The sequence below is a fragment of the Haliaeetus leucocephalus genome, unplaced genomic scaffold (genome assembly GCF_000737465.1).
Source record: "Haliaeetus leucocephalus isolate CR32 unplaced genomic scaffold, Haliaeetus_leucocephalus-4.0 Scaffold517, whole genome shotgun sequence".
In the NCBI taxonomy this organism is placed as follows: domain Eukaryota; kingdom Metazoa; phylum Chordata; class Aves; order Accipitriformes; family Accipitridae; genus Haliaeetus; species Haliaeetus leucocephalus.
Window position 1 is genome coordinate 1,666,077 of NW_010972953.1, and position 19,644 is coordinate 1,685,720.

Here is a 19,644-nt window from a genome sequence, read left to right on the forward strand (position 1 = left end):
CGGGGCCCTCTCCCGGCCCCGGGGGTACTGACGGGCTGCGGGCCGCTCCGCGCCGGGGCCTGCGCCCTCGGTGTCTCCTCTGCCAAGCCGGGCAGGTGCGGGGAGAGCCCGGCCGGTCGGCGCCCACGGCCCGGCCCCAGTCACGGCGGTCAGCGTGGAGCGAGGCCGATCCTCGTCCCGTGTGGACGGCCCCCCCGCCCTCCGAGGGAGCGGCGGAGCGGAGACCCGGAGGGGACGGAAAAGTTTCCTTAAGGACCTGCGGGGTGAAGAGCCGCCGTTTTACATCTGCCGCCGTCCAGCTGACCCCCTGCGCCCTCCCTTCCCGTGCTCCTGCGGCTCGGGGTCTTGGCTGCCCGGGGGGGGGCGGGTCGGGTGGAATCCCCGCCAGGTTTAGGTCAGACAGATCTGTGATGATATTCCCTTTTGATTCTTCAGAAATGGCAGGTTTAACTCCTTGTGCCTGATGGCGCTTCGTTCCTCTTTGAAAATAGATAGTATTTATTACGTGTGCTATGAAAACGTTAATTCTCTCACATCACCTAGAGCTAATTTAGATTTCAGTAACACGTGAGGCTGTAAAAGAGCCTTTGGCATTAGAAGGGCTGAGAAGGAGCATCGGTGCTTTCGTGATCTCTGCCCCACGGAGCAAAACATGAGGCAAAACCGGATCTTTAGCTCCACATTTCTCAGCATTGTTGTATTCTTGTTTCTCTTTGTTTCTCCCTGGTACCAGCCAGCACCGACACGTAAGCAATGACATCGCCAGGCAGATGTGCTGGGCTTATCAGTGCCAGTGTTATGCTCGTTGTGCTGGCTGGGCGTCCGTTCTCCACGGCATACTTGAAACTGAAATTTCCGCAAACGCTTCTTTGGAATCCAGAAGACTGTGGTATTAGATACTTTGCCACTGAAAGTGGTGGGGTCTGGAGGAGGAAATCACAAGGGTGATGGGAAAGGCCATCGTGGTGGCCCACTGCAGTTCAGCACTGGAAACTTTGCTACTACAGGTTTCACTTCAGTGTCATATATTGATAGTTACTTAGCAGCAGCTGGACTGAGTCACAGCAGATAAGATAAGACATTCCTTTTCCTCCACAAATGCTCCATGCTCTTCATAATGTCAACTGAATCCATGCAAGAACATATCAATTGCCAGTGGATGTTTTGTGTTTCATATCATATGTTTCTAGAACCCCGCTGCTGCCCACAAAGGCCATGGAGAAGAGGTTGGAAGCCAAGTTCAGCATTAGCGCCCGATTTCTGTCACAATACTGCCTGGGAAAACCTGCAAGAGAGCTGAGAAGTCTGCAGCTGTTCTACCTGTGCGCTTGCCTGTGTGCCTTGTGCTCCTCAGCAGGTGATTCTTTGGTTCTCTCTGGGACTGTGTCTGTATTTTTTTATGATATTTATCCCTCTCGCTTGTTTAAAATATTCTGAGAGGAAAGTGAAATTATTTGCTGCTAGACATTGTAGCTGGTTTAAAAAACAAACAAACCCTCACCTTTTAATAGTTACTAAATGACCTGTCAAAAGGGTAGAAGAGACGTGGGGCATGAGGGGGTCCCTTCTTATAACACTGTATTGCTCTGATAACCAGCTGCTGTTTTGAGTAAGGAAGTGTCAGCAGCAGGGTGTCCGTCTGTCCCACAGCTACTGTTGTGCATCTTCACATGCGGTGCCAGCTTTTAGGCACTTGCCTGTATCTCATAGAGAGCTTTCTCTGAGCTGAGAATCTTGTTCCTTTTGCAAAAAAAAAAAAAAGTGATAATCTGCAAAATAATTTCATCTAAAGAATACTCAAAGCAAGTTGGGAAGGCAGGGATATGTTTTTAGCCCTCAGATGTTTAACACTCTCTCCAAATGTGGTATGTCAATAATCAGTGTTTGCCTACAGGCAATTGTTATGTTTGTTTTTTTTATTTCCTGTTCAAACTTGAGTAACCAACCTCCTGCTCAAGGAAATAACCAAGTTAGGTGTTTGTATGGAAGTTTTCATGTAATGGATTGCGTGGGTGGGTTGTTTTGTTTTGTTTTGTTTTTTTTAAAGTTCAGATTCTGACTTTTCAGAGAGACTTGTTAAGTTCCTCTGAGTGTTTTGAGGCCACATCTTCACTTTTTCCCATGCATGCATGTAGCTTTCACCAGATCCTAGTTAAGAAAGTTTTTGTGCCTTTTTTCCCCCTCTTTGTTCAAGTTGCAGTAAATTATAGGTTCGAGGCAGTGGTGACCTCAGTATATATCAACCCGTGTGACAGCTGCCAGCAGCTTGCTTTTTGCCGGAAGGTTGCTATGCCTTAATGGTAGCAAGATTCGAGAAGGGGGTTGTTTTGCTTTGTTTCTCGGTTATGTGGACATGTTATCTAGGCTGCTGCAGCATCTCTGTTGTTTCACTGGGCCTTTCTGGACACTTACTGAATGACAGATTTGATTAAGCTAACGAGCTCTGTGACCTTAATCAGCTAATTTAGAACCAGGAAAGACATATTTGTATTCTTCGTCCTAACAAAGGGTTCTCAGCACTGTGTGTTTGGATGGTGTGTCAGGTGGATCGCGTGTTTTCTTGTAGACTGGGCTTCCTGTATGGTGTTTCCTGTCTTTAGTAATATCTTAGAAGTCTAGAGCTGGTGCTGTGAATCCTGTGTTGCTCTTGGAGGGTGTTCCGGGCAGTGCTGCCGTGTTTGAGAGCTGGTCTGCTTGGGAGAGTTAAAACCACAAAGGCTGATGCATGTGCGGAAATAATTATATGTGACATAGTTATCCTGATGTGGACGCTTTTTCCATTGTAGAGTTTTGTTCTTCTGGTCTTGTTTGTGTCACTTAGGCAGCAGTTTGTTAAACTGAGGAGGAATTACGGCTGTCTAGAAATTAGTGTGATTGTGCGGAGTTACGCAAGAGGAACTATGTTGACATAATTGCTTACATGTGAGAGATTTTAAAAGTCTATAGAGTCAAGTCTTTAATCATTAATCTGATATCAGGAGGGATTAACTGCCTGAGCAAGTCTGTGAACCTGAGCTTATTAATAGAAACTGTTCTTGTCCCTTCCATTCCCCTGCTGTTCAGCAAAGCTGTGAGCTGCATGGCTGGGACAGGAACTCCTGAGAAGAGCAGCTTTTTTTATACTGATATACTAGGGAAGAAAAAGATGACAAAAACAATATTGAGAAGTGACTAAGCACACCCACTGTGCAGGCGTCTTGTGATTTGTGTTGTGCTAGGCTGGGTGGGCTGCTGGGGCTTAGGAGGGAACTCGTCCTCGGGGACGTTCCCGCTGACGGGTTTCTCCTGCTTTTCTCTGAAACTGCTGGCATTGATGCTATCAGTGACCAGATCTACTGGCCTGCTGGTCTGACCCACCTACAAGTTCTCGTATGCGACTGCTGCGTGTGGTTGCATAGGGTCCAGCACAAGGAACTGGAAGGGACTGAACAGGCTGCTCTCCCAGTAATCAGGAGTTAGTAGCTCTGCTGGTACTCACAGCTGCCTTCTCTTGTTTGGTGCAGATCCATGACCACCTAGTGCAGGTGCTGCACCAGATTCTGTGGAGGTCCCCATTTGCAAGGCTGCGAATAGCAATACGTGGCTTCTCATCACAACAATTCGTTTGGCCCATAGTGTGTTCCTGCAGGACTTGCGGGAAGGAAGTGTTTTATGAACAGGCCGGGTGGATTTTTCCTGGCAGAAAATCTTTCCTCTTTCCAGAGGTGAAATGCAAGTGTAGACTGAGGAGCTCTGCTTTCTGCCATGGCACTTAAAAGTTGTCTGAATGTGTGATGTCCACCAAAGACCAGGGAACTTGCTTAGATGAAAATCAGTATGGTTCTGTGGAAAATGTACGTCTAGAACTCTGGGCTGGCATGTTGAGTTGCCTGTACGCTATCATTCCTGAGAGTTAACCAAGTTTTAAGCTATTCATGTACAGCAATTCAGAAACCATATTAGCTAATTTCAAATAAACATGTCCTAGGTGCGCATTAGCAGAGTTCTGGAAATGAAATCTGGCCAAAATGTAATTCAGATCTCTGCATCTTGGTTTAGCAGTGGGTTAAAAGGGAAGCAGAATGCTCTCAGCATGGTAGTGTTGTGTCATCTGGGCTAAGTCATGGCTCTGTCATACCTAGGAGGTGCTTATGGGGATTCAGGTTTTACATTTTAGATAAATAAATGTAATACTTGTGTTACGTAGTGATTTTTCACAAGGGATATCTTCCCTGCGAACACTTTTCTCTTAAATATGCCCCATTCTGTTTGTGCCCCAGTTCTAAGCCTGTTACTAGAAAGTTGCTGCTGAATTTCACTGGGTCCTGTATCAAGACTTAATTTGAGTGATATGTATGAGCCAGGGCTGACATCTGAGGAGAGGTGGATGAGCACTGGTCGAGGAGGAGGAGGGATTTTAGGGATGTGGGAAGCAGCATGTTTCCCTTTTGCACAGGATATAGTGGGGACAGTGCTTCACCTTTAACATAAAGTTAATTTTTTTTTTAGGCTAAACTGAGCTGGAATGGATAAGATTCTCTTGAAATTCACAGCAGTAGCGTTATTCTTCCATTTGTTACTTGTTTCTCTAAGTCTGGAGAGTGTGTGTGTGTACACATGTGCACCTTTTGTGCGTACATACCTGCCGCACCGCATACTCTGTCCTAATTCCAGGTCCATCAGGTTAGTGCCAGGTGCTTGTCCCTGCTTGTGCGCACAGTCGTGTCAGGGTGACTGTCAGTCCAAGCACTTTGGAGTGTAATGAGGTCGGTTGTTGCCCCGGGCAGACAGGCTGCCCGTCTGCTTGCTCTCGAAGGAAGTGCCATGTGTTGATGAAGTGTGACAAGGATGGTGATGATTTTAAAGGTGCTGATGTCAACTTCTCTCTCTGTTGAACATATGCAAAGTTTCATTTACACGTTACAGTTGGACATTGCTCAAGTGAAGAGCTGCTTCACCTTCTGCACAGTTGTGGGTTCAGACACCCACAGGGAGCTCTGGTCCCCCATGGCTTGGTCACAGATCTCGAGTGCTTTCTGTTGCAGCTGATTCTAGCTTTCTGGAGCCTCGACTTCAAACTGTCTTTGCTGAGCTTGTTTCACAATAAGCTATAAATAACATCTTTGCTTCCCACTTTTTGATGTCTCAAAAATAAACCTTTCCTTGTGGTGGTGGGAGTTCCCTTTTTGGATTGAAGTTCTTGGTGTAGCAAGAGATTCCACACAAAAGATGCGTGAATATGGCCATCGTCCTTCATTTTAAACAAGTGGCTAATCCATTCTGGGTGAGAAAATCATCATATGTGGATACCTTTAATGATCAGGAGTAATAAAGCTGTTACATCTACTGTGCTGTTTGGGATAACTCAATTACAACAAAATATGTTCTTCATCTTCCCCACTTGCTTTCTTTGGTCATACAAGGTTATAGAAGTGCTATGATTTTCCCCTTCCTCCTGCACCGAGGGGATGGTGCAGGAGGAGGGGGAAAATCACAGCACTTTGATATCACTAACCTTGTGTATTAGCTGTGATTCAGAGGGTAAGAGTTCCTTGCCATCTCAGTAGTGTGAGGTTAAGTGTCTTTGTGGCAGGAGTTTAAATTCCTGAAGTCAAATGCTTCAAGTAGCCTAAAACAGCCAGAGTGGAAGACACCTGCATCTGCCTGTACTGTTCTAGTCTTACAGTCTTCCAGGATTGGTGGTGCTTCAGGAGGTTGAGCCTGACCACTGCTTGTGAGCTCCAGACTTGACCAGAAAAATACCTCGCCCTCTGCACTTCTGTGTCATGGTTGGCACTTGGAAAGCTTCCTGCGGCTATGTGAGCCTGCTGTGGCTCAGCAGGGCTGTTGGAGTTGTGCTGGGCAGTGGGGACCTCGCATGACTTCTTCCAAGAATCATAAAACGCGCTGCTGTGCCATCACCAAATTACTTTTATTTGCTGGATGAGACATGGAGATCTGTGTGGTCTTTTTCATGTGCCTCAACATATTCCATCTTCAATGTGTTTGTAACTTGGAAGTGGCAGAAGAAGTGGTGTGAGAATTCTTCCCAGGGGAGACAGATGGAGCAGTAGCCTCTACATCCATGCTTATTAATTTTAGTTCCCACTCTAGTGAATGTCGGTATAATGCAACATGAAGTCTGTATTCATTCAGAGTTACTGAAATAGTAATATGTTACTGAACTTTTTTTATATGCTGTCAAAAAAACGGGGATCAGGGTATTATAATTTAAATTCAGACTTCTTTATTTTAATGGAGAAAAAAAGTTTCCCATTTGTGTTGTGTTCGAGAACTGCATTCTTGACACACAGGAAGCCAGATCTGGAGCATATTCTCCAGCTGGACTACTCAGAGTCCAGCGACATAGTTTGTAAAGTTATCTTCCAGTGACCTATTATCCCTTGGATGCTGAACACAGCACAGTGTAACAGTCCCATAGGTCATTAGTCTATTTTTAGGGAGTCCTTAATCTGCAGAGCTCTGAATTTTGGAAGCCTTTAATCCATTGATCCCTGCAAGCACTCTAATTTTTCATGCTAGGAAAAAAAAAAATCCATATGCAGAGCAGTTGCTGCTTCACTGCTGATCTGAGATCTGAAGTAACTTGACTCTTAAAAAAAACAACCAAAAAACCAACCATGTTTGACACAATTTCTGTTATAGAAAGCACTACAGTGGAGCTGGTGGTGAGGACAGGTGTTGCAAACCTCTGTTCTAGAAGACGTAACAACTTCTCAAGCGGAGCAGTTTCATTCAAAATAAGTGACTGACCTCAAACATCAGTTTGGAAGAGGAAAAATGCCTTTGAACTATGAACCAAGCCAGTGTCACTGTTTCCAGAATTCTCCTTCAAGGCAAACTATGGGCAGAGAGGCAATGCTGTTTACTGGTTAGAGTAAGAAGCTGCATTCAGGGTTCCTGGGCTCAATTTCTGGCTCTTAACTTGCTGTATAACCTTGGCCTCACTGTTCAGTCTGTGCCTTAGTCTTTTCTGAAACAGGAACATTTCTGTTTTCACTTATTTTGTTGTAGATGGCTTTAGCTCCATTACTATCAAAAAGAATGGTGGTCCCTTTGGTAGGAGGTGCAGATTGTTGCTAAAAATCTTGTGTAAGTACTGGATACTGAGGCCAGGTATAGATTCTGAGAAGCCCCCATTTTACTGTCCTGTACCCTCTCTCCCACATTACTCCTGTGCCCTAAATTAATCTTGACAATAGTGATGAGGATCTATTGTCCACTGCTTTAAAGGATTGAGAATTGTCTTTATTTGTCTTCCTCCCCTTTTCCAGATGCAAACTGGAACAGATCTAAATGCGAGCCGGGGAAGATCCTATTTGGTGGCCATTTGAGATCGTGGGAAGATCACCATTTACAGCTTCTGGAAGGATTTCATACTCTACGGTCCTGTCAGACTGCTTGCTGCCAGAGCCCCACCTGTGATGCTTTTTGGTTCTTGAAAAATATGTGCATCCAGGTGAACTGCACTATGCCTGGCATGTGTCAGGCAAACAGGACTGGCTTTTTTGACTCTGTTTTGGTGTTTTTAAAGAAAGCAAGAAGCACAGAGCACTTAAAGTTTCAAGTGGAAGGTGACATGAAGACCTGGTTTCACAAGTGGTTGGACTGGGGCATCCCTGTCCAGAGGAAAAAAAGACTGCGGAGGTCATTCCAGAAGTGGAGCTTGGCAGGTAACAAGGTGGAACTCCTGAAAAGGGATATAGCAACGAGCCCCAGTGGTGAGGCTGCAGCCAGAGCATCAGACAGCAAATCTAGAAGCAGCCGAAGCGAAACAGAGCGCTTGAAGGATCAAGTACTGAGGCTCTTAGTGGCTGACAGGCCTGTTCCTGAAGGCCATCCAAATCAAAAGAAAGACTCACTGAAAAATGGACAGAATCCAAGAGAGCAGAAAACCAAAAGCCTGTTTCCTCCTGAAAGCAATAATGTGAACAGATCAAGTGATGCAGATGGTGTTGGCCTGACACAGGTAAGTGTGATTGCTGGGACTGAAATGGGGCTGCCTTGGACAGCTGTCACAGTCCTGCTCAATCTTGCTTTATGTAGACTTTGACTTAAAACTGCCTAAGTGATAGGATACCTTTCTGGATGCCTGTTTTCAGCCTCCTGTTGACAAGGCAAGGCCAAGGGTTGGGATTTTTGTTTGTTTTTTGGGGGTAGCATTTTTTCCCTCGTCTTCCTAGCTGGGATAAACTGTCTTTGGGAAGGTGAGGGGAGGTGAAGGTCATGATAATGCTTATCCTCTGTATAATCACACAATGTACTTGCCAGATGAGAAGGAAAGGTGAGATGTGATGTCAGTGGGAAGTGCCTGGGAGTTGAGAACTGTTACCTGTAAAAGTACCTTTAGAACCACAAAAGAAAATAAGCTGTTTGCCTTTGGGTGCTGAATTGAGGCAGTTAAATACATTATTTTATAGACTCATGCATAGAGTTTTCCAGTGTACTTTCAGGTCAGCCTGCTTGCTTGAGTTGGCACCCTAATGCCAGCTTTTTTGTTCTGTTTTTGAAGACTGCTTCAGTTTCTCAAATCCACAAAAGCTTACATTGGCATTGGTTGAATGAAACCAGTTTAGTCTACTCCAAACACGTACAATGTTAAGCTAGTAAATCTAGGTGTTAAAGAGAAATTGGCACATCTGAATTGTTAAATGATGTTTGTATTTTTAAATCTGCAAGTAGTTTTTTGAGCCTTATCGTACAAAAAAGCCTGTGCACTTGTGATGGTGAAATAGAAAGAATTCTACTTGGTGAAACTGTTCCTTAAATACCTTTTGCCTTGTTTCTGGAATCTGGCACTGTTGAAGCCTGATGCCTTTTCCTGTAGTTACGTTCTTGTTCTGGAAACTTGACTGAATTTGTTTCTCTCCCTTGTATTCAAATCTTGGTTCCAGGTAGGGCTGTGACTGGTCTGAGCCACCACCCTGCAGAGCAGGATGTGGAGAGCAGCCAAGGGACACTGCTGAGAGCTCTAGGGCAGCCCGGGTGGTGTGTGAAATCATGCACTAAAACTTTACAAATGTTTGATTTTTCCAGAACCGCACAGCATTTAGGGCTGACTCAAGATCATAGCTTTCTCTCTTCCCTGCAGTATTGCAACATTTCTACCCTGCCTGTTCTTTCCTCCTCCTAATATTTGAGATTTATACAGTGACCCCATTCTCTCAGTTGTTATGCATGCAGTGTCTGGGGAGACTTCTTTGCAGCCAGTCTTAAATGTCTTCTGTTGTTCTTGGGTAATAGTTGTTGTATCTCCCTGCTTGCTCAGTTTGCAGCATTGCATTCTGAGTTGTCATATTATTACTGCTCAGTGCCTGTCCAGTAAACTGGTTGCAAGTATTAAATTCCATGGATTAATCAGCTTCTGAATATTGCCGAGTATCCAGGATTTCCCATCTTTAGGAAGTGCTCCCATTGCCATTTAGTTGCACTGTTGGATGTGTGCTGGGGAACGGTTTTTCTTTTCCTTACTGGTTTTTGCTAGTAAGAAGGTCAGTATGTCTTGCCAAAATGCAGGTTCATCAAAATAAAAACTTCCTAGTAAATATATTGGCTGTTATGTAATTCCTGGCAGTCATGTTTCTGAGGTTTAGGATAGAGTTTTGAGGAGGAGAAAGAATTTAAAAATCCACCTTAACAGGAGTATTGAGCTGAAGCTGATTCTACTCAGCCCTAGGCTAATTCCTTGATTATTGAACCATCCAACTTTCACCTGCAAAATATAAGGCAAGCTATGCAGCTGTCCTTGCATTTCTGATATTAGAGCAGTTTAATTTAGGCCAAGGATATAACATTCAAGGCTGTGTACCTGGGACGTGGCCAGCCTTTCCAGGAGGGAGATGCTAAAGCAGGGAATTTTCCAAGTTGGGCTGGTTATGGGCCAAAAATAAGTAAAGTTACACACATGCTGAAATCAGTAGAATTTCACCTGGGCTAGATTTGGTCCAGTACCTGGAGCGTGTGGCTTCAGCGGGTGAATGCTGTGCATTTAATACTGTATTCTTTAAGAAGGTTTGGCAGGTGGGCTGGAAGGTGGGGAGAATACTGGATCATTACTGCATACAAAGCAGTTCATACTGGGACCATCAAACGTCTGAAGTGAGAAAGGATGTCTGAGGTCAAAGTGGCTCTTAACTCCTTTCTAAAAGGGGAGAAAGAAATTAATGTGCCTATTCTCCTCTTCTGTTGATGAGCACTGAATGTGTGGGAGGCAAATCTTTTCCTTTGCTCCTAGAGACTCAGGGAGAAGTCAAGGGACAGTTTTAGGAAAACATTGCCTCACTGAGTTTTAATTTTCCTCTTGCAGTTCTGATAGCTCCATAGCCATCTGCAATGTCATTTGCTAATGTGCAGCTAGCATTAATTTGTGGTTTTACTGTATTCATGCTATGGAACCAGAGATGGGTGAAGGAGAGTGTACCAGGATAAACCACAGTGCACCCTGCTCTTCAGTCCTCACCTAAGGAAGAGAAATTTGTGCTTTTCCATTAAAGTGGGTGACGTTTTCCAGGCACCAATTTTTTTCTGCGTTGCTGTAGAAATACTTGTCAATTTTAAAATATAGCAATGCATTTAATAGCCAATCAGGAGAAGTATTTAAGCGCAGCACTGCTGATGAGAAGGGCTGCTGCAGCACTGCAGGAGCTCTGCAGGCAGACTGGAAAAGGCTACAGCCTTTAAAGTGGGAGTTGTTACAACAGAGCCAGAGACCTCATTCCTGCACTCACAATTCTGGCTACTGTTGGCCTTAGCAACCCCAGTGCTTGACTCTTGCTGTCATGCTTCCTGCTAGCGCTGGGTGCTTTTTACCCTACGAGGAGGGAGGAAAGGTCTTTCTTCACAGCCAGCACTAACTCTGCAATGGTTTGTGACATTACCCACATTTTTGTGTCTTAAGGATCTTCACAGACGTGGCACCTAGTGCGAACAATTAAGGACACAGTCTAAGCTGAAAAGAGCCTATTTTGTAAATTCAGACCAGGCTTAGCAAAGTAGGGCCCATTTAAATTAAAAAAGAAAAGAAAATTCCAGGACACAGGTATTTTTCTTTGAAGTAACTTAGGTTCAGTGCAGATTCTGATGCACATAGCTGTTCTAGTTCCATCTTACAGACATAGGACTTTCAGACAGGGAGATCAGGTCACTTGTCCCAGGCCAAAGGTGGTTAGGGGTTGGAATCAAAAGTGTCTGACACTCCTACGTTCACTCAGGCCAATATGCCACTTCTCTCTATTTTCTAAACTAATCAGATAGGACAGCTGGCAACTTCTAGTCTCCTCCTCGTTTATCCCCAAGAATGAAATCTTCTGTTCTTTAAAGAATTCAGGGTTATGGAGTAAAGATAAGAAATGTCTCAGCTTGCAAGCATTAGAGGCATTTTTGACTGTTATGTTGCCTCAGGCAAAGCTTATCTAATTCAAGCTCTCCACAGACATTTGGCTGTCAATTCATCCTGAAGACTTCTGGGAGGAAGAGGATCTCTCTTAACTGTAAAGGGGTTTTTTAGGCATTAAAAAGGGAGTCAAGGAAGCATCTGGCTCACTGAAAATATCACCAAGCAAAGTGGAGGCTCGGCCGCTGTGCCCAGCGGGCAGATGCTGGTCTCCTGCATGTTGTTTGTGACAGATATTCCTGTGACCTGTCTGCGTTGATTTTTTGCTAAGCAAAAAGTGGTTTCCCATAGTGGTGTGAAGTCACGGAGATTTTCTGCTCCTATGCCTTTCCTAAAAAGTCTGTCTCCTGCCTAGCTGTTCCCCTCTCATGCCAGCATTTCTAACTTTATCTTATTGGCATACTTGGTAAAAGGAAGTCAGTATCTTGAGTTGACCAGAGTTATGAATGGGTGTAAGATGATACTGCCTGGGACAGCCAGCTGTCCTGAGGCCACCGATGAAGAGCAGCACAGAGCAGTACGCCAGATTTTGCCTGCATCTTTGTTCCAAAGAATTTGTAGTTTTGTTAAAGATAAAGGGAGCCTATCAACAAGCAAGCAAATAGAGGAAAACCAGCTTATGTCTGTAACAGTAACAAATAGTGCTTGGTTCTTTGGTCCATAAAGCTCAGATGTTAATCAAACACACAAATGAATTGAGATGTTTTACATTCTGTGATTGAGGGGAAGTTAGCTGAGATATGCAGAGAGGAAATGATTTGCCCAAGATTGCAAAAAAGCCTTCTTGCAGAGGAGCCTTCAATGCCTTCCTTGCTACTCCTGGCCTGGCTGGCTGTTGCAGTACGTGCAGGGTGGCTTTATTTTTACAACTGGCATTCAATGTTTTCTGAAGCCCAGCCCATTTACTGACTAGGATGTTGCCCACCATGGTCTAGAGTGTTTTTCCAGTTCTGTTTCCTGGACTGAATGCCAACAGCATAGTATAAAAGCTTGAGAATATTTCCTCCAATATGAGATTTTGATCAGCTCCTCTGGTGGGGAGTAGTGGTGGGCATTTCAGCTCCAAGTCAAAGATGGTAAATTGCTCCATTTTAAATATTTAGCAGATGTTCTCAAAATAGACTTAGCTCAACAAAATGTGCTATACATATGTACTTCACAGTGGAAGGTAAGTTGTCAAGAGTATTGCTTGGCAGGCTAAGAACTGGAATGGGGCTAGGTACTGTAAAAGGGATTTCCTGATGAAAGAAGGGAAATTGTTCTTGCCACTTTGATTATTTTCAATAAAGTAGCTCATCCTACATGGATGTGGGCAAACTTTCTGCCCGCAAGCTCAGCTCCCTGCCCCAGCAGCATCTCCTGTGGCATGCACGCAGGGAACTGTTTGTGTCAGGTCACCGTGCTTTGAAGAGTGATTCTGAAATAAATTTCCTCTTGCTGCAATGATTTGATTATTACATAAAAATGCCATTGCAATCCTCCTGCTTTGTGCTTGCCAACTGCATGGCTTTAGAAAAAGGAATATGCGGCCAAAATAAATGGCCCAAATGAACCCCAGTTCCCGGTACCTGGTTTTTTTGCTTCTGTCTTATACCATCTCTCAGTTCTTTTAGCTCTGCTCACTGAAACTTTGAACCTAGATCGTCTGTCACGTTTGCCACATCAACAGCCATGGTACTTAAGATGCTGTAGTTAAATCTATGGTCTTAACCAGTGTTCAGCTGAGCTAGAAATGGCCTATCTGCTGTGGAGGAAGAACATGGAGAAACAATTCAGAAGAGAGAACAGGAAGCAGTAAAATGTCCTGCTTCTGGGAAAAACAAACCAGGGACTTTTCAGCCTCCCAAACTGGAGGATGTGAAGTGCAACTTAAACACAGTAAAACAAAACTGACGTTCAGTATTCAAGTCAAAGAAAGACAACTTTTTCCTTTACAGATCCACACAGGAACATCTGCACCAGAACCATCAGTGTTGGCTACATTCTCCAGTCCTGTGGCACAGGGCTTGACAGCCACAGGGAAGACTGAGAAGTCTGGGCAGCCAGATGATGCTTTGATCCATCCTCACTCCTCAGATGTGTTGCCCACAGTCAGCCCCATGCTGGCGAAAAGCACAATGAAGATGCAGACAGTTACTTCTGTGCCAAGTGGAGTTCCCACAAATGGCAGTGTTTCTACAATCCAGACCAACACTGCTGCATCACCAAGTACTACTGCCACCACGCCAGGTGAGAACATGCAGTGCTCCAGCAAATGCCATCTATTCAGGTTTTGGTGACAAGTCATTGCAGCATTGAAAAATATGAGATAATTTCAGAAATTATGGTACCCTTGAAAAAAAGCTAAGATACATGCTTCAGCACATGTGCTGGTTGGACCCCATTAACGCATGAGGTCTGAGAATGGGACTTTGGCATCATAAATCTGCATGTGACTATTGGATCTATTTCCAAGAACAGCTTGAAAGTAGTGGTGGTATCTTAATTCCCAAAGTGAAGGTTGAGATGTGATGTAAGGCATAATCCCATGAAGCATTCTTTCAGTAGTCTTGACACACTGCTGTCTATCAAGTTGAGCAGGAATCTTAATGTCTGCTCAAAATGGGGTGTAACTGTTTGGTTTTTTTTTTTTCTTTTCTGTCCCTGAAATGTCTATGCACAATTCAACCACGGAGAGCAGTGTACTTGGCTGTTAGCCTATGCTTTGTTTTGCAGTAAAAAGATGTTTCTATTCACACTGGTATTTCTTAAAACAAACTATTGAAAATGTATAAAAGCCAAAATGCACTTTGGACAGCTCTGTTAACTCACCCAGGCCATTAGCTCACCCTGTAAGGATGCATACATACAGGGAACGGTGTATACTGGTTGTGTGATGTCTCAGAATTCAGTTAATCCAGTTTGCTGAAGTGTTCACAGCTGAATTTCTTTTGAATTTAGGGTTCCTTCCCTTACAAGGGAACAAATGGGAAGTGTAAAGGAAATGCTGCATCCAAAGACATTTTTGGCAGGAAGTTCATTGGATGCGTGGGCTAACAAGCTAGTATTCTTTTTAAGGGCTTACCCCAGCTAAAACTGGAAAATATATTTTAAACATCTTCAGTGGCTTGTGTTAGAAAAGTAACATAGTCAGGGCCTCCTCGTTTTGCTAAATAATACAAAGATGATGTGAAGGGAAGTTTTTCGAGCGGTGTTTTGTGGTTTTGTCTGTTTGGTTTTGGGTTTTTTTGGGTTTTTTTCCCTACTGAGATCAGATCTCTTTTTGCCTTGGAACTCTTTGCAGCTGAAAGACCGATGGGGTTGTTATATCCCAAGATCAGCAGTAATTGAGAGGGGAAAAAAAATTTGATGAATTTCTTTTCTTTTAGTTAACTGGTTAATTCCAGTAGCTAATAAACAGATGGAAGAAAGGCTAAATGTTTAACGATATTTTTCTGTCTTTTTTAACTTGGGATTTTTTGCACATATCTCTGAAACACTGTCTTTGACAGGGTCAAACTAGGGTGAAGCAACTTTACTTCTTGTTTTCTGTGCATAATTCCCAAGCCCAATAATAAAAAGACAAAAATAAAGCAAATGAGAAGGGAAGAGGAAGAAGAGGAGGCCGAGAGGTACTCTTAAGAAACGTGGTCAACTTTCTGGTTACCTTATTGCTAATAACAAGCAGAAAAAAAAGTCACTGGCCATAGTTTTCAAGTCTTTACCCTGTAGTCTTTAACAACAAACTACCTGTCAGTTTATATGAAATGGAGTGGCAAGAAAATTCTTAAGCAGGGTTGAAAAGAAAATATAAATAGAAGGAACAGATTTGTATTTCGAGTTTCCGTACTCAGTGTGGTAGCTATGTGGTTTTTTGTTTTTGTTTTCTTTTTAAAAATCTCTTAGCCCCCAAGCAGTTTTTCAAAAAGAAATACCACAGATTCTTCATATATTTGTGAAGATCTGGAATTGCAGTTTGGTAAATAACAGTGTTTGTCTTGCTGTGCCGTGAGACTGCAGCTGGGTTCTCTGCTGAATACCTGTCAGGTAAAACCCTTCCCATCCTGCTGGACCTGGATGAATAAATTCCCCTGTACAGGGCCTGAGGGTCACTTTTCAGCTCTTCAGAAAAGGAGTAGAAACTGCATAGTACCTGCAAAGAGGTGACTGAGAGATTCTGGGCTTGCCTTAAAATTGTAAAACCCCATTAGTGCTTTTGCATTAACAATGAGAGCGAAACCTGAAACGGGAGCTATATTGAATGATGGTATGTTTACAAAATACGGCCATTTATAGCTGGTTTTTAGTCAACAGACTGTGAAACCAAGGTGGTTTTTATGTACGTATATAACTTTTTTTCTGTTCCTCTTTTGATTCTGTGTTTCTCCCTCTCAGTTATGAAGGAGCTGGTAGTTTCTGCTGGAGACAGCGTCGAAGTGACCCTGCCAAAGAATGAAGTTCAGCTGAATGCGTTTGTGCTTCCTGAACCACCACCTCGTAAGGCTTCCCTGGGATTTTTGCTAAGGGCTTGTGATGGTGAAATGGCAAATAGACATTATACATTGCATTAAATAAGGACAGTCTTGAAAATGTCTTTTGTCACAGAACACTTTCCTGTAGAAATTTTTCATCCTGTGCTATTACTTCATGCTGCCTCTCAGAGAAAATAGCAAGACACAAAAAACATCAAAAGTGCTACAAAGTCATTAGAATTGGGGGATGGCCTGTTCTCAAAGTGGTATCTGAGGAAGCAGTGGATCTTCAGCATCTATTCGTGGTATTTGCTGATAGGTGACGAGCTGTCTTAGCAAGTGATCTCTCCTTTAGTGGATTGAAATCTGATTTGGGGGGTTTGACATGCTGAGGAACACATTTCTATACACTCCTTGTTTCATCATGCAAATTGTTCTCAGGTGTTTGTAAAGTTTTTATCTATAGCTCTGTCCACAGTGGTAGTGGGAGACTGCAGAGGAGAGGCAACCATGTAACATGTTATGCAGCAACAAGGATAGATGCGTTCCTGTTCAAAAACTGGCATTATGTTGTATCTGCAGGATTTGAGGGCATGATAAGACTTTTCTCTATTATTATCCTGGAGCTGTGATTGTTCCAAAGCTCTTTAATGCCTTAGAGGTTGAAGGATGGGTTTTGGCTCCAGAGTAAATGTGTTTAGAAGCACAGATTGTCTCTCTTCCTGGGTATATTCCCAAAAAGCTGCAGCCCAAATTCCAAGCTGTCTCATTTCTCCATAGTGCAGCAGAATGTGCCTTGTAAATGTTTAATACCTTTGCTTTTCTTTAGCATGACAGAAAGGCAGTCTTCTAAAAAGAAATGTCTGGACTAATTTTTTTTTTTTTTTTAAAGGAACCACTTATTCCTATGAGTGGGAATTGATTACTCATCCAAAAGACTACAGTGGAGAAATGGAAGGGAAACACTCCCAGACCCTTAAGTTATCTAAGGTAAAGCTTTTGCTGCTTCGTATCCTGTTGTGTTAAATCCCAAGTGGAGAAGACGGGGACCCTGGCAGCCAGGAAAGAATTGTATGTGATTTCAGGATGAATAGGAAATTGCATGATGGGCAGGCAGCCAACATTTGACTGCAAGCCTTCTTCTAAGTCTCTTATAAGAAGGAGATTGATCTGGCATGAGGGAAAGAAGAAATTGATTTCAGGATCTAAAAGCTGCCTACAAGCAGTGTGTCAAGCCATACAAATGGCACAATTTAACACTAACAATGGGTTGTGAATATTTCTGCTACTGAAACAGTGTGGTGGTCTGTTTAGGTCTGAAGCCTTCTACTACTCACAGAAAAAGGGACTTGCTGATTCCATTAATGAGAGCTGTGGAGTACCTTGGAGCATGTCCCTGGCCTGCTGCTTTTAGACAAGCTCTAACAGTGAAAGAATTGCCAGTTTCTGCACATGGGGATTCTTAACAAGGAAATGGCTTTAAATATTGCGTGAATATACAGTTTGTATTTGAGACATTCCTCTGAGCATCTTGGATTCTGCTGCACTCAGAAAAAATCTACAGGCTTTTGTCACAATATCATGCAGAGAAAAGCCCTTCGAAAGGAGTGTGTCTATCTCTGTCAGGGTTTCAGCCTTTTGGATATCATGATTGTTGTCCAGCACCCAGTCCTTCGCCCTCTCATCTTGGCTCAGCAGTGAATGATGAGGGGGTGACTGCCTGACTCATGTCACCTAGAAGGAAGAGAAGAAATACTTTCCTTTGTAAAAACACACAAGAAGATATTTTTCTTCTCTTACATGCAGCCTTTCTCATCTCAAATGCAATCTGCTAGTACAGATTCCTGTGGCCAGACAACCTGAACTAATCTCTGTTATCTCTCTTCTATTTGCCTATTGTTGCTAGAAAATAAAGCTTGACTGACAATCCTGTGGTAGAAAGAAATATTAGTCTTTGGTTTCTGCATAGCCATTGTAAACTAAAAGATATGTAATACCATTTTGTCATGGAAACCCTCCTTTGCTGTGTATGCGTAGGTTGAAGCATAATTGCCTGTGTTTTATGCTGCTAATGTGCTACTGTGCCAAAGCATGGTAACTTGACCTTCTAATAGCTCCTGACAAGGTGCTACCATCCTGAAGGTAAATCTTTTGTGTTTACTTCCAGCTTACTGTTGGTCTGTATGAATTCAAAGTCGTCGTTGATGGGGAAAATGCACATGGAGAGGGTTACGTGAATGTAACAGTGAATCCAAGTGAGTTGGTGGAATTGTCTTTTCTTAACTTCATCTGTCTCTGACAAGCCATGATACCTGTGTCATGGTGTTTTGCTTATTTGACTGGACCTTGGTTTAACGTAGTGAAAATTTGTTGTGCTGTGAACTTGGTATATATGTATGTGTGTTAAGTCATTTCCTGAGATGTGAAACTATTGCTAATACACATAGCTATTTCTGCTATACTGCATACAGGCCAACCACTCAATAAAAGAGCTGGAATGCTGATACAAAAGTGCTTGGCAAATGCCTCACACTGGAAGGCCACTGCTTCAATAAAAACTAGCTGTAACCTGGTAAAATGCTTATAGCAGCATGAGCAAAAAATGAAAGGAAGCCAGGGCTTTGAAGCTCCTTTAGAGGTTCTTTTCTTCCCTGTCCAGTAAAGAATATCATTCCCAACCACAGGCAGGTAAAATCAAATCTCATTCCTTACTGTAAGACAGGGTTTGCAGATGAGCTGGTGTAGATATAGTAGCTTGTGCTGACTGTCTCACCAAGTCTCACTTTTTAGATGCCCTGTATAAAGAGGTGACCACAGGTTCTGCATTTCCTTTTATGCAAAAAACCCTTTATTTTGCACGCTCCAGCAAGACTCTTCATACAACCTTTGTGGGCAAGGAGGTGCTCTTGTGCTCCCTAAATTAGCAAGGGTGTGTGGCTGGCCTTCTGGATGCTGTTGCCGATCATTTCCTTATAAGCAGTGAATCTGCAGCTGGCAGCATGCATCAAAATCATTCATTTTTCAGAGCAGCAGCCAAACTTTGGCAAGAAGCTGTAGGTGCTGCTCTGTTAGAATGGTCTGTGCTTGAATGCTTGACCCAGTATGGGACAACTGATGCAGTGCAGCCATTTCCAGAGTACTAGTGTGGTGGCAGTTCACTTCCTTTCTTTTTTAAATCCCTTTGGTTAGCACTGTTGCCCTGAATTGGTGCATAACTTGCTGAAAGCATAGATCACTGTTGTTGACTGTGCAGTTCTCTGCAGTCAGTCTGATCGGTGGCTGTTTTGGAGCTGTGTGGCACAGCAGTTCCACACTTTGGACTCCTCTCCTGGACTTGCTGCTGACTGCAGGACTGAGAGCGTAGATAGGGCTGGGAAGAGGATGTGCAATATGTATTCTGTTTGCTACTCCAGGCGCACAAAGGCAGAGTAGTTTTGCAGAGTTCCTTGGCCAGGGCTTTTTGTCGTGATCTGCCTGTAGATGTCATTGTAACAGCTCGGTTATTGTTGCAGAGCCTCGGGTGAATCAGCCTCCTGTTGCCATCGTGTCCCCACAGTTCCAGGAGATTTCACTGCCAACCATTTCAACTGTTATTGATGGCAGCCGTGAGTACCTGCAGTTTTATATGCAGTAGTCTAGCAAGCCTGGTTTCTGTGTGTTTGGTTCTGGGCTGGCCCTTTGGATAAAGTTTAAGAGGAACTGGCTGTGATGCTGTCAAACACTTCAGTGAAAAGAATCAGTCTCTCTTGCCAGGAGAGGGGAATATGCACCTCTCCATGTTTCCTTCTGAAGGGCACTGGC

The 19,644-nt window shown here is 43.5% G+C and overlaps 1 protein-coding gene across 2 annotated transcripts in view; it reads left to right on the forward strand.

Moving 5' to 3' along the window:
* The first annotated feature begins 1,184 nt into the window (after positions 1–1,184).
* KIAA0319L (KIAA0319-like ortholog) overlaps positions 1,185–19,644 on the forward strand; it is a 32,882-nt gene continuing 14,422 nt past the window's right edge. For both annotated transcript variants that reach the window (XM_010575991.1, XM_010575992.1), the window contains exons 1-7: positions 1,185–1,357; positions 7,275–7,969; positions 13,330–13,621; positions 15,767–15,868; positions 16,736–16,833; positions 18,011–18,098; positions 19,356–19,448. In XM_010575991.1, coding sequence (XP_010574293.1) covers positions 1,216–1,357; positions 7,275–7,969; positions 13,330–13,621; positions 15,767–15,868; positions 16,736–16,833; positions 18,011–18,098; positions 19,356–19,448 — 1,510 coding nt within the window. In that variant the 5' untranslated portion in view covers positions 1,185–1,215. The remainder of the gene's footprint in view (positions 1,358–7,274; positions 7,970–13,329; positions 13,622–15,766; positions 15,869–16,735; positions 16,834–18,010; positions 18,099–19,355; positions 19,449–19,644) is intronic.